The sequence below is a fragment of the Anabrus simplex genome, chromosome 6 (assembly GCF_040414725.1).
Source record: "Anabrus simplex isolate iqAnaSimp1 chromosome 6, ASM4041472v1, whole genome shotgun sequence".
Taxonomy (NCBI): Eukaryota; Metazoa; Arthropoda; class Insecta; order Orthoptera; family Tettigoniidae; genus Anabrus; species Anabrus simplex.
The window spans coordinates 152347127-152361047 of record NC_090270.1 but is presented as its reverse complement, the minus strand read 5'-3'; the positions used below and the strand labels follow the sequence as shown (position 1 = coordinate 152361047).

Here is a 13921-nt window from a genome sequence, read left to right as displayed (position 1 = left end):
CTCGCTGGAAACAGCTGCCGTACTAATCAAGGAGGCAGTGACAAAAATCAGAGATCATGAACACACTTCTTGTGTGGTTCTTTTGTTCATTTCTTGCACGGTATTTTGTTTTCTTCCTCAGGGCCGTGGTAGATATTATTCTTTCACGATCGTGATTGAAAATTGGAAAAAGTGCAGAAGAGAAGTAGTGGTACAAAATTTTCTGCTTTAGAAATTGTTATTGAATTAGCCACTGAATACCAAAACATTATAGAGTGCCAGAAGACTGACGCTGTAAAATTAAAAGAAAAGGAGAACACATGGGAAAGAATAACAGGGGAATTTAATAGTTTTGCCCGCGTTACAGTGCGATCTACGAAACAACAAAAACAGTTCTATAAAAATTTTAGCTGCTCTGTGCCAAGAGTTGTTTTTTGAAAGTTGGCACACCTTCACAGCAATAACACACATGAAAGGAAATACACAGTTTAGTTTTAAAGTGCATTTCTGTATAACCACTACGAAATACACAGTATAATGTTCATAAGTGTTGTACTTTTGAAGTGGTGTTGTGCAACTGTATTCTTATATGCCGCTGCAGTGCTGTCGTTATCAATGTGAAGAATGATGTCATTCTCAACTCCAACATTGCTGTTCCTTCTCCCTCCTGTGAGATACTGATCAGAGTCAAGTCCTGTGGGGGAAGTTCATCTCGGGTCTCCACAGCAATATTGTGTATTACCGCTGTTGCTACTATTACGGTCAATGTATTTTCTAGTTTAGTTCGCAAGCCCAAGTTTGTTTCGATCAGCTGCGTATTCTAACCTCTCGCAAACTTCATTGACGAATTTACTGACAATGGTTTTTGACAGTCAATCTCTTCAGAAATTGTTCCACAGATAGATTTTCAAAGTCTTTCCTTCTTATTATAGGCCTATTCCTTTTAGGAACACTATTTAACAAATCAAAATAAAGCAACTCTGCATCAAACGCATGATTTACGGTGGCCATTTTGCTTTTAACCTCGATTAAACAGTTTAACCCAGGGGAACGGAGGGATTAACTTAACTCCGGTCTTAACCTAGAGTTAAAAATAACCGTCCTTGATGAAACAGAATGAATAGTCAAATTCAGAGTTAAAACTGTATAACTCAGGGTTAAGGTTTAACCCACATTGATGAAATCAGCCTTAAGAGAATTCAGATTGGGATAGAGGAATGAAAGAGGAAGTCGGCTGGTTGAATTCTGCATTGATCATAATTTAGACTTTGCTAATACTTGTTTCAAACACCAATAACGACGGCTGTATACATGGACAAGTCCTGGACACACTGGAAGGTATCAAATAGACTTCATTATGAATAGGCAGAAATCCAGAAACCATGTGTTGGATTGCAAAACTTTCCCAGGAGCAGGCAAGGACTCTGACCACAAAGTGTTGGTCATGAAATGCCATCTAAAGTTGAAGAAATTGAAGAAAGGGAGGAATGCAAGGAGATGGAATCCAGATATGTTGAAAGAAAAGAGTGTGAAGGATTGTTTCAAGGAACATGTTGCACAAGGACTAAATAAAAAGGCTGAAACAAACACAATAGAGGAAGAATGGACAGTCATGAAGAATGAGGTCAACAAGGCTGCTAATGAAAGGTTAGGAAGAATGGGAAGATCAACTAAGAATCAATGAATAACTCAGGAGGTACTAGACCTGATTGATGAATGACAAAAATATAAGAATGCAAAACATGAAGAGGGCAGAAAAGAATACAGGCGATTAAGGAATGAAGTTGACAGAAAAGAGGACAGCTTAGGAAGAATTGCTGAAAGATACCTGCAAGGATGTTAAAGGTTGTAGGAAAGGTACAGTAGATGCTGCATACACGAAAATTAAGGAAACCTTTGGAGAAAGGAAAACTAGTTGTATGAATATTAAGAGCTCAGATTGAGAACCACTTCTAGGAAAGGAAGACAAGGCAGAAAGATGGCAAGAACGTATCCATCAGTTGTATCAAGGTAAACACATTGATGATATGGTTCTGAACCATCATCTAGATATTGTACTACCCAAGTAACTATATTTATCTACTTCCTGTAAGACTTCATTTACTAATCTAATATTTCCTGCATCACCTGACTATTTGACTGCACTCCATTACTTTTGTTTTGGTCTTACTTATTTTCATCTTGTACTCCTTCCCCAAAACTGTGTCCATATCATTCAGCAATTTCTCCAGATCTGCAGTTTCAGATAAAATAACAATATCATTGGCAAATCTAGGGTTTTGATTTCCTCTCCTTCGATGCTGAAGAAATCGGAGACCCAATTTTGAGATCAGAATTCAATAGAGCTTTGAAAGACCTAAATAGGAACAAGGCACCTAGAATTAATGACATTCCCTCTGAAGTACTGACTGCCTAAGAAGAAACCAGCATAGCAACGTTCTTCCATTTATACTCCGCACGGATTTACTTCTAAATTGAAGTTTCGCAAAACAAATGAGCATCGCCTTCCCTTTGTTGCCAGCACGCTACACCTGCGAGAACAGCTGATGCAATATGACCGCGGTAAACAGCCCTTTTAAATTGTAATACAGTACTCAGAAAAACGAATTAATATGGATTGAAAACAAATTCACAAGAATTACACTTTCTAACAATATCTGGCACTAAAAGAGAATATATTATTAACAATAAAAGAGAATGAGGAAATAACACATCACTAACGACTAATGGCTGGCACAGAAAGGAGGTTATGGCCTACAATGGGAACACACTACTGATCTCAGAGTCACTGGAACCCACCAACAATATGAAAAACACACAATATTGAAGGAAAATGCAAAAGATCGCGAACCGTACCAAATACCATACACGCTGAGCGAGATAGGTTAACCACATGGTGAATGTAAATATTAGAGTTGGCAACTAGGTTTCGAGATCGTGCTCTGCCAATATAAATCGATATGAATGGCAGCTTGGGATTGGTTGGATGTCTATGCTTCAGCGCATAACCACCAGACAGAGCCAAAATCTGCTAAAACGTCAATTTAGAAGTAGAGCCATACGGAGTATAGTGCGTAAGATTTATGATACAGGAGAAGTGTCATCCGATTTTTGGCAGAAAGTTGTTATACCTATTCCCAAGAAAGCTGGTGCTAATAAGTGTGAAAACTACCGCACCATTAGCTTAGTATCTCACGCCTGCAAAATTTTAACATGTATTATTTACAGAAGAATGGAAGGACAATTGAAACTGAGTTAAGATCACTTTGGCTTCAGGGGATCGTATTAAGAAGGACAAGCCCACGTACATGGCATTCGTGGATCTAAAAAAGGCATTTGATAATGTTGGTTGCACCAAGCTATTTAAGATTCTTAAGGTGATCGGAATCAGATACCAAGAACAAAGAATTATTAACTATCTGTATAAGAATCAAGGGCTATGAAAAAGAATCATCAATCCAAAAAGGAGTGATGCAAGGCTGCACTTTGTCCCCCCTCCTTTTCAGATATATAGAACAGGTGGTAAAGCAAGTCAACGAGGAATTTGGAAAGGGGTTCACAATCCAAGGAGAGGAAATCAAAACCCTGAGATTTGCTGTTGATATTGTTATTTTATCTGAGACTGCAGAAGATCTGGAGAAATTTCTGAATGGTATGGACACTGTCTTGGGGAATGGGTACAAGCTGAAAATAAATGAATCCAAAACAAAAATGGAGTGCAGTCAGAGTCAGGTGATGCAGGAAATATTAGAATAGGAAATGAAGTCTTAAAGGAAGTAGATGAATATTGTTACTGGTGTTGTAAAATAACTAACGATGGCACAAGTAACATTCAGACTAGCACAAGCAAGGAAGGCACTTCTTTACAAAAAAAAAAAAAAAAAAAAAAAATTGCTCACTTTGTACATTGATATAAGAATTAGAAAGTGGGTGGCATTGTATGGAAATGAAACATGGACAATAACTAGCTCAGATAGAAAGAAAATAGAAGCTTTTGAAATGTGGTGTTACAGAAGAATTCTGAAGGCGAGATGGATAGATAAAAACCACAAATGAAGAGATACTGAATCAAATTTATGAGAGGAAATCAGTTTGGTTCAATTTGATGAGAAGAAGAGATAGAATTATAGCAAAGACACCCAGGATTTGTTCAGTTGGTTTTTTGAGGGAAGTGTAGGTGCTAAGAATGGTATGGGTAGACCAAGGTATGAATATGACAGGCAGATTAGAATAGATGTAGGATGCAGTAGTTCGATAGAAATGAAAAAAGTTAGCATATGATAGGGTGGCATAGAGAGCTATATCAAAATAGTATATGGACTGATGACTCAAAAAAAAACAATAAAAAAATGTTATTGTTCCTATTGACAAGTACTACGTAAGAAAAGTTATAGATAATACAATTTCCGATCATTTATGTCTTATTCAGTTTTACCATACTGACTATGATAAGAGTGGTGGTGGTTGTGATTATTGTTTTATGGGGAAGTATAACTAGGCGACCATCCTCTATTTAACAGTAATCATAGAGAAGAAATGGAAGGTGTCCGACACTTTGAAAAATTAAGGTATTGGCGTAAGAAATACAAGAGCCACAAAGGGCATGAAATTGAAAGACTCCCTAGACGTCCATACGTAACAGTCGGGATCAAAAAAGAACAAGAGGTAACCAAGGGAGTTAAAGAGCCTGGCACAAGTAAGTGGAAGCAATGCCAAGACTTAGCTAAGGTCCCCATGTTCGCCAACCCACGCTACCAAGTGCAGAGCCCCTACGGCCCCTTTTAGTAACCTCTTGCAACGGGCAGGGGATACCGTGGGTTTTATTCTATCGCCCCCACCGACAGGGGTGGGAGTTTCTTTGATAAGAGAATTCATGAATTTAGACTTTTATTGCTTAATTCATATCAGTGCCGAGCCTTGCTGACATGGAAATATTGTTCGATCGAAATATTATTCGATCTTGTTAACTGGTGATGGTTTTTGTCATGATTGCCTTAAGATGTAAAAACTCATGGTCATCAGTCCATGTCGACAAGGAAAGCCCCTGTGGGTGGGGGCGATAAAATTACACCCATGGTATCCTCTGCCTGTCGTAAGAGGCGACTAAAAGGGGCCCCAGGGGCTCTGAAATTGGGAACTTGGGTTGGTGACCGAAGGCCCCTTAGCTGAGTCCTGGCATTGCTTCCACCTGCTTGTGCCAGGCTCCTTACGAGTACTTTCATCTGTCCTATCCAACCTCCCTTTTTCTTTTCAGACCCCGACGGTATTAGAGCACTCGAGGCCTAGGGAGTCTTTCATTTTCACTCCCTTTGTGCCCCTTTTCTTCCTTTGGCTGATATCTTCATTTTTCGAAGTGTCGGATCCCTTCCTTTTTTCTCTCTGATTAATATTAATGTTATATAGGGGAAGGTTACCTAGTTGTACTTCCTCTTAAAACAATAATCACCACCACCACCACCGCTACAAGGAAAATTGTGAAAATGATTATAAAAATGAGGAAAAATCTCTGGAAGAATAATACAAGAGGGAGTCATGAAAGAAATCACAGAGTAAGAAAAAAACTGAATGTGAAGGCGTATAATGTCAAAAAGTCATAAAATTGATCAATAATAGCATTACGTAGAACATTGTTTGTTGCAGTGTTATTTGTCTCTTCTGCTGCTTCTCATCTCCAATAGATGGGATTACTGCTGTGCACAGAGTATAACAGCCTGCTTGAATATTGGCAGGAAGTAGCTGTATAGTTAGATAACTTTCTTCTTTACCATGCCATTCCTCTGGTTCATAAATTTCTTTTATACAACTGGTACATAACACACTGATTCATCATAGTATTCCAGCTACTTGATCCCTACTCTGAGGCGCTGATTGGAATGAGCAGTGTGCACACTTAGGGCCGGTTTCATCAAACTCCATTAAGGACTTAACGTCATATTAGACTCCTTTAACAGAATTGTTAACAGAATGGCCATTTCATCAACCTTCGTTAACGCTGTCGCGCTGTTAAACTCTCCCTTATTTAATGTATCTCTCTCATCCTGTTAAGTTGCTTAACGTTGTGTTAAAATAAGAATGGCATGAAGAGATTTTGTGTTTCGTGCTCAATTGTTTTATTTATTAGACTATTTTCACAACTCTGAGAGACGAGAAGTTTTACGCAGAAGTAATGATTTGCTTTACGTCACAGGAAAGCAGTTTTTGGAGTGATAGGCCCATAGGTATTGTAGTCTGTCGTAAGAAAAGTACTTGAAGAGATAAGAGAGGTTAGAGTACCCTACAGGAAGAAATTCACCTCTATATCCAATGCAGCAATTGCTGATTGCACTGAGATGATTTGCAATGGGATCATTCAGATCATTATGGGGGTTATTATTTATTTATTTATTTGTTTTTTTGTTTATTTATTTATTTATTTATTTATTTATTTGTTTGTTTGTTTGTTTGTTTGTTTGTTTGTCAGTGGCAATGTTAGTAGTTAGTGCTCTGTGCTCTAGGCCCTCTCTTACATTTAAACACATTTTCATTACAATCTAAAATAACATTCAATAATGTAAATTGTAGAAGAGAGATACTGTAGGTACATACTGTGTACTGATATTCCAGTAACTTACTAACATGTAACAAACATTAAATTTTGTATTGAAAAATAAATTGAAAGGAAGGGAGATCATAATTGCATGTAACCTACACCATGTACAATATGATAGGCCTTATTTCCTTTATGATTTTGTTACTGTAGTTATTAATGAATGCCTAGTTAATAAAATTTGGCTTAAAAACCTCCCAATGGTAATATGAAAGATATAACAATAATTTTTTAAAGCCAAAGGATCATCTCATATAACAACATTTCTAATATCTCATGATAAAGAAATAATGGTGGCTTGCTGTGATATTCTGCATCAGTCAACATCATTATGAAGAGGCTCAACTTCGTCACCGATTAATGCAATAATTTTCAAAGTCATCCATTTAAATGCTGAAATAAATGTACCACCTCCAGTCTTCTGGAGCAATCATTAATGAATGACAAGAAATGAAATGATAATGAAGAGTGTTGCTGGAATGAAAGATGACAGTGAAAACTGGAATACCCGGAGAAAAACCTGTCCCACCTATGCTTTGTCCAGCACAAATCTCACATGGGGTGAGCGGGATTTGAACCACGGAACCCAGCGTTGAGAAGCTGGCGTGCTGCCGCCTGAGCCACAGAAGCTGCTGGTATCCTATGCTACAAATTTACAACAGCTATTACTGCACCTCTGTTATCCTCGTGTACTCCTCGGTCAGAGCAACCAGTTGTATGCTGTAGTTCTGCATGCCACCTAGCATGGATGAATATTGTTGGAAAGTTGCTACGAGTTCTTAGAAAATCTTCAGGTTCCTGTTTATAGTTTGTATACTTCCATGATTAACAAGGGGCCAAGACTCCCCTCCATATAGGAGGCTGTTTCAGTCTGTTGTCAGGCAATATCTAGGATTAAGACTTCTCTATATGGACAGGTGAGGATAGATGGGAAAGTAGGATGTGCATTTGTTGTGGATGAAACCAGATGTTTGTTTCTATTACTGTACCTGAGAAATGGAATGTTTACAGATCAAAGCTGTATACTGTTGTGGAAATTCTTCAGTATGTGCAATCTGATGAATATCAGTACTTTTATGTGTGTACACTTTCTAAGTTGTTTGGGGGCATGAAAGTGAAGTGGCATAGTCACTGGCTTCTCACCAAATGGTCACAGTTTGAATCTCAGCCAAAGCAGGTGGGATTTTAAAAATGAAATGTAACAACCTTTGGTTTGAGTGCAGTGTACAACTGGAGATCCAGTACGCAATATGAACACTGGAATCACGTATATATGGCTCCTAATACACATGTATATAGAGGAAAATAAACTAGCTAACAAGGCTACAAGGCAAACTCACACTGCCTTCATTATCTTGCAAGAATCCAGATGATCATCTAATCCTCTCAGCTGAGACTTGCACCATTCGTTGGGAAGAAAAATACCTCCAGTAAGGTGAGAGCAGTTAAGCAAGTAATAAGGATGTGGAAAACACCTTCCCTGAGGGAAGCAGTTGTCTTGTAGCATCTGTAGAACACGTTTTTAAAGGTACAGTCAAAGATTCCACCTTTGTGTATGTTGGGTATACAAACCCGAAGGCTGGTTGGATCCTCAACAGTTTCACCATTAGCTGTCATAGATGGCCTAAGTGTCACTGAAGAGGCGTACTAGGGAAATGAGGAGTGAGGTAGTTTCCCGTTGCTTTCCTCACTGAGCCAGAAGTTGCTATTGCACATCAGTCTGCCAAGCCCACTGAAATGCGTGCACCAACGGACCCTATGAGCGACATTTTCACACCATTCATAGCAGGGACTGGCTGCATAAGGAATAGCATTACTAGCGTCACTCATACCTCAGCCACTTTCATGTTGTCAAAGCCAAGTATAAGACTGAGACAGGTCAATGAAAGTACAGTAATAATTTTATTCTAGCCAATACCAGAAGACATAATTTTTTTTGTTTATTTAGCAATTAACTAATGTCGGGACAGGTTTTGTCCTTCTTGGTGGACATTATCAGCCAAAATACTTGTAAGACAAGTAAAATGGACAAAGACAAATACACGTTAAAATACGATTCGGGTTACCGAATACGTCAAGTTAAAATGCATGCTAAAATTTGGAGAATGTTCTTAAAATGCTGGAGCACAATAAGGCTTAAGTATTTCGGCTGATGATGTCCACCAAGAACGACGAAACGTGTCCCAACATTTGTTAACTGCTAATTTTAAAAAAAAATTAGTATTGTAAAGGTAGAACCTTTGTCTGTACCTTTAAAACGGTATACTAATGACAATACGGGCTTTACAATGAAATTCATTTTATTCAGTCTATAGAACAGTTGGGGTATAGCCTCTTATTCTTATTTGTTAAGAAAAGAAGTCTTTCCAGTGTGCTTATGGAGCAAAACTGACCATGGTACATATAATGTTCTCTGAATTAATGTGCCATGTTTTAGTCTGGATGTTGCAGAAGTTGCTGGTCTGGCAGCATTCTCGTTTGGTGACGAAGGTGTTGATCGTCATGTGGCAGTTTATAAACGAGAATTTGCTCCTGGTGAAGATGAACTTGCAGCTTTAAGACGAGGTGAGGAATGGACGCCAGAAAAGGCCAGGGAACTTGCAGAAAAGGTCAGTACTGAACCCTTCTTAGTGGAAAAAATGAATTATTAATAATTATAGTTTTAATTTTAGGACTTATTGGAAAAAAGAAAAGACTAGTTATTCATTCTCTTTTTGTCTTACTTCCTGTATCCATCTAGTAAATGTTATAATGTGTTCATTAAAATACTAATTTACATCATAGACATGATATTACAGTGCCTCCGTGGCTCAGGCGGCAGCGCGTTGGCCTCTCACCGCTGGATACCGTGGTTCAAATCCCGGTCACTCTATGTGAGATTTGTACTGGACAAAGCGGAGGCGGGACAGGTTTTTCTCCGGGCACTCCGGTTTTCCCTGTCATCTTTCATTCCAGCAACACTCTCCATTATCATTTCATAGCATCTATCAGTCATTCATAAATCACTTTGGGAGTGGCGACCCCATCGTACTAAGAGCCTATATATGCTTCATTCATTCCATCCCTGACCCGGTCAATGACTGGAAAACAGGTTGTAAGTTTTCATTTTCACATGATATTACAGTTGGTGGGAAAGAAAAAATATGGAAAAAAGGGGTGACATTGCCTACTACATCACTTCAGACTGATTTCGGCGTTGTGATTTATAAGGGAAAAATACCATATTTACTCAAGTATACCTAGCCCCTCACATATACCTCACACCTATTTCTTCTTTCCAAAATTGAAATTTATTCTGCGGTTTGGTTCCAAGTTTGTTTGTTTGTTTGTTTAATTTATTTATTTTTATAACAAGAGGGCAAGTCATCCGCTCACTAACTTCAATATTGTAACTTGCCATCTTGCTCAAGGTTGTCATTCAGCGTGCTTACGTGGAGAAAAGCTGGTCGCTCATGTCTAACAACGGGTCATTAACTATATTTTTTCAGTTGATTTTGAAGGGTGTTTCAGCAGTGTTCCAAGCGTTGCAAACCGTTTTTCTTACATGAAGAAGCATTCTATTTACAGTGCTGGTTTTTAGCTCAAAGCTGTTAGTTACAAAGAAATGCACAGTATCTAAGATGAAATTCTAAAAGAATTTAATTATACAAAGTCCACCTATTCAATACACTTCTGCCATTTAATAAAGGGTCTGTTTAAAAGATAACATAGTTGTATAAAAAATACCTAGGACGTTTCAACCTAGCCTAGAGGTCATCATTAACTAAAATAACATGAAGAAGAAAGGCATATGACAAAAAACAGTGATATATAAAAAAATCCAAGATAAAATACAATCTACAAATGCAATGGGAGTTTATGTTAAAATGTACATGGCTTCAATATTAAAAATGCATTCAACAAATGCAATGGAAAACTGTTAAAAATGTACGTGGATTCAAACTTGGACTAATTGAGTTGTAAGTGCAGGTCCAACCGTATTTAATACAATATTGGTTGGCTGGAGAAAATTCTTAAAGAATTGTGAAGACAGACAGATGTCGTCATAATTTGTCATGTACCGGGCGAGTTGGCCGTGCGCGTAGAGGCGCGAGGCTGTGAGCTTGCATCCGGGAGATAGTAGGTTTGAATCCCACCATCGGCAGCCCTGAAAATGGTTTTCTGTGGTTTCCCATTTTCACACCAGGCAAATGCTGGGGCTGTACCTTAATTAAGGCCATGGCCGCTTCCTTCCAACTCCTAGGCCTTTCCTATCCCATCGTCGCCATAAGACCTATCTGTGTCGGTGCGACGTAAAGCCCCTAGCAAAAAAAAAATTTGTCATGTTTCTGGAAACGGAGTGAAGTTTTTGAAAAATTTGTTATATTGCATCTCGGAGAATACAAGTATAGCCAGGATCTGAAAGTGGAAAACAAAAAGCCGAGTATGAGAACAAAAAATGAGGTAGAAGTAAAGGATAATAATGGAGATTCGCGAAATATTACTGACGTCCTCTTTCCTTCAGCCCTATGCTTGTATGGATCATGTTGGGTCGGTGTTGACCTCCACAGTGACTGGCGACCATTCCAATGTTGCATTGGGTGGGAGAAACGGTGGGTGAGGGAAGGGGGAGAGAGTGGAAGTATGGGAGGACGGACCAGTAATGTGTGCTGTGACAGATTGAATTGAGCTTTGCTTAAGATCTTTCTCGATTATTGTGTCAACCAGGATGTTCGTTTTTTCTTGGCTTCGTTAAGATTATAGATGCAGAGGATTACGGATTGTCCATAATGATTATGGATTTCACTTTGCGATTACGGTATTCCAGTCAATGGGGAAATTATTACGGGAAAGCAACATTACCATGATAAAAATTCATTTCTATGAAGAAAGTAAAAAATGTTCAATCTCTTAGAGCATTACTGGTCAACCCTTCTCGTTTCAGTGTTTGTAAGTTGACAACTAAACATATTTGGTGGTTATTTGGTCATAACTTCCTTTTGTTGTCCCGCGAGCATTGTGAAATCACGGCCAACTACATACATATACGCTGATCTCTTAGCTAGAATGACGCATCAAGGCGGCCGAGAATTAGGCGCCACTCCTTGCTCTGCTGTTCTCCAGTGCGCACGTACAGCTCTTTCTTTGTTGTGTGCGTAGATGTAAGTGGTATATTTAGTGCATTTCAATTCTAATTATCCCAGTCGTTGATTCAAAAAGAAGTGATGGGTTTTTTAAAACGAAGCGGAGCAATTGTCAAATTCTTCTTCTAACAAGACAGCAGTGTTACAGAAATATTGAGACAGTTACACAAACGAATGGCCATGCCTACTTGCTTCACATGTTAGTGAAAACTATGTGTTCTGGAGCGTGTGTTTGTGTGATTTCTCTGTGGCTCACGGTGGACAAGATGATTACAAGACACATAAAATCCAAGAAACTTCACACATATGGTGAAGCAAAATTGTGAAACCAGTCTGTTTCATCATTCTTCATAAAAAGTAATGAAACTGTGGTGACAAATGCCAAATTGCTGTTCACATCATTTCTTTTGGAGCATAATATCCCGTTATCATTTTCAGACCACGCTGAAAATTTATATAGATCAATGTTCCCTGACTCAAAAATATCTCAGAAATATGGTTGTGCAATAACTAAAACCTCTGCTTTTAAATCAGTAAAGGTATCTGAGGCAAAAAAAGGAAATAAGTGAACTTTTACAAATAACACCTTATTCTTTGGCTACTGATGGTAGTACGGATTCAGATGCAGTTAAACTTTATCCTATAGTTGTCCCTTTAATGCCCAGGAAGTCAAAATATCAACTCTTCTATTGTCATTGTTAGAGAGTTCTGACAACACAGGCAGGGACATTTTCTGTTATTAATAGTCTTCTTTAGCCATTCCATGGGAAAATTGGATTTCTTTTTCATCTGACAATGCATACACAGTGATAGGAGCAAATAAAGGTGTTGCCAGATTTGTGAAGGACAGGCATTCTTCTGTTTATGTCCTGGATTGTTGTCATCTCATATACATCTGTGCACAAAAAGCAGCAGCCCAATTACCAGTCAATGTAGAGACCTTTTTGGTTCAGTTATATTACTATCTTGATAAGAGTTTTAAAAGGCAAAACACATTGAAAGTATATCAGGCTGTTTGTGGCACAGAGAGTCACAAAAGTTTGAAATATGTCAGTACCTGTTGGCTCTTGCTTCTTCAGTCTATTAAAGTTCTTGAGCAGTGTGAAGCGTTGACACTCATGTTTTGTAGTGAGCCCCACCATAAAAATGAGAGCATGAAGCAGTTTGAAACTGTAAAATCTTTCATACAAGACCTACACACCAAACTGTTTTGCTACTTTCTTCAGAGTACACTTCCTGTCTTTAATTCAGTGAATTAATTTCTGCAACAAGATACTCCAGCCATACATCTTCTTAGGAGGAAACTTACTGGTCTTTTAACTGACCTATTGGTCAGATTTGTTCAGCCAGGGTATGATGCGCATAGGTATCACCCAAATATCACTATAAAATTTGTCACAAATGGAACATAACAATTGCTTTTACACATATCAAGTGAAAAATCTCTGGCAAATTAAGAAATACCGTCGTTATTTGAGAAATATGAAAACATACTTAAGGCTTGTAGACAGGACTGGTTTATGTCGTATTCCGCTGCTGATGCCGTCTTTTGTTACTTTCTTGCAGTATTAATTGTACCTCACAGTAACTCTCCCACAGAAAGAGTTTTCAGTGTTGTTAGGGAAAATCAGACAGAATTCAGGCCTACATTAAGTACATCAACACTGGAATCGCTTAAGGTTCTGAAGACGAAAATGTCATCTCAGGGGGAAGTATGTTTCAGTAAAACTTACGCTGAAAAGCTGCTGCTGGATGCGAAACAAGCTACAAAGAATTTTTTATCACAGAACTAACGGGTAATGAGCAAATTTTATTGTACGGTATGATAAACTTTAGAATAGACTACTGTTGGAAAGAGCGATTGCTTTGGATTTGACTCGTAAACATTTTGAGGGGGAGCGGTTTGCGAGTTAAAAGTGGGATTACTGATAACCCGATTGTGAACTTTCATGTGTTCGCTCATAGCGGAAAATATTTTGTATTTAGCTCCATTCATGTGTTTACTCATAGCGGAAAATGTTTTGTATTTAGCTGCATTTAGATCACAATCACTCATTCTCCACTATAGATAAAGATCTAGATATCCTACATATAACCAAAAAGGGAACTTTATTAAACATTTTAGAAAATATTTATATAAACCTCGATCAAAAATCAAATCCCATGTATAATCTTAACGAAATCTAAGGGAAAACAAACATCCTGGTTGACACAATAATCGAGAAAAATCTTA

At 38.2% G+C, this 13921-nt stretch overlaps 1 protein-coding gene across 3 annotated transcripts in view; it reads left to right on the top strand.

Annotated features, from left to right (window-relative positions):
* Window positions 1–13921, top strand: part of LOC136876221 (sperm-associated antigen 7) — a 95066-nt gene that overhangs the window by 59843 nt on the left and 21302 nt on the right. For all 3 annotated transcript variants that reach the window (XM_067149989.2, XM_067149988.2, XM_067149987.2), the window contains one exon: window positions 9003–9174. In XM_067149989.2, the coding sequence (XP_067006090.1) occupies window positions 9003–9174 (172 nt within the window). The remainder of the gene's footprint in view (window positions 1–9002; window positions 9175–13921) is intronic.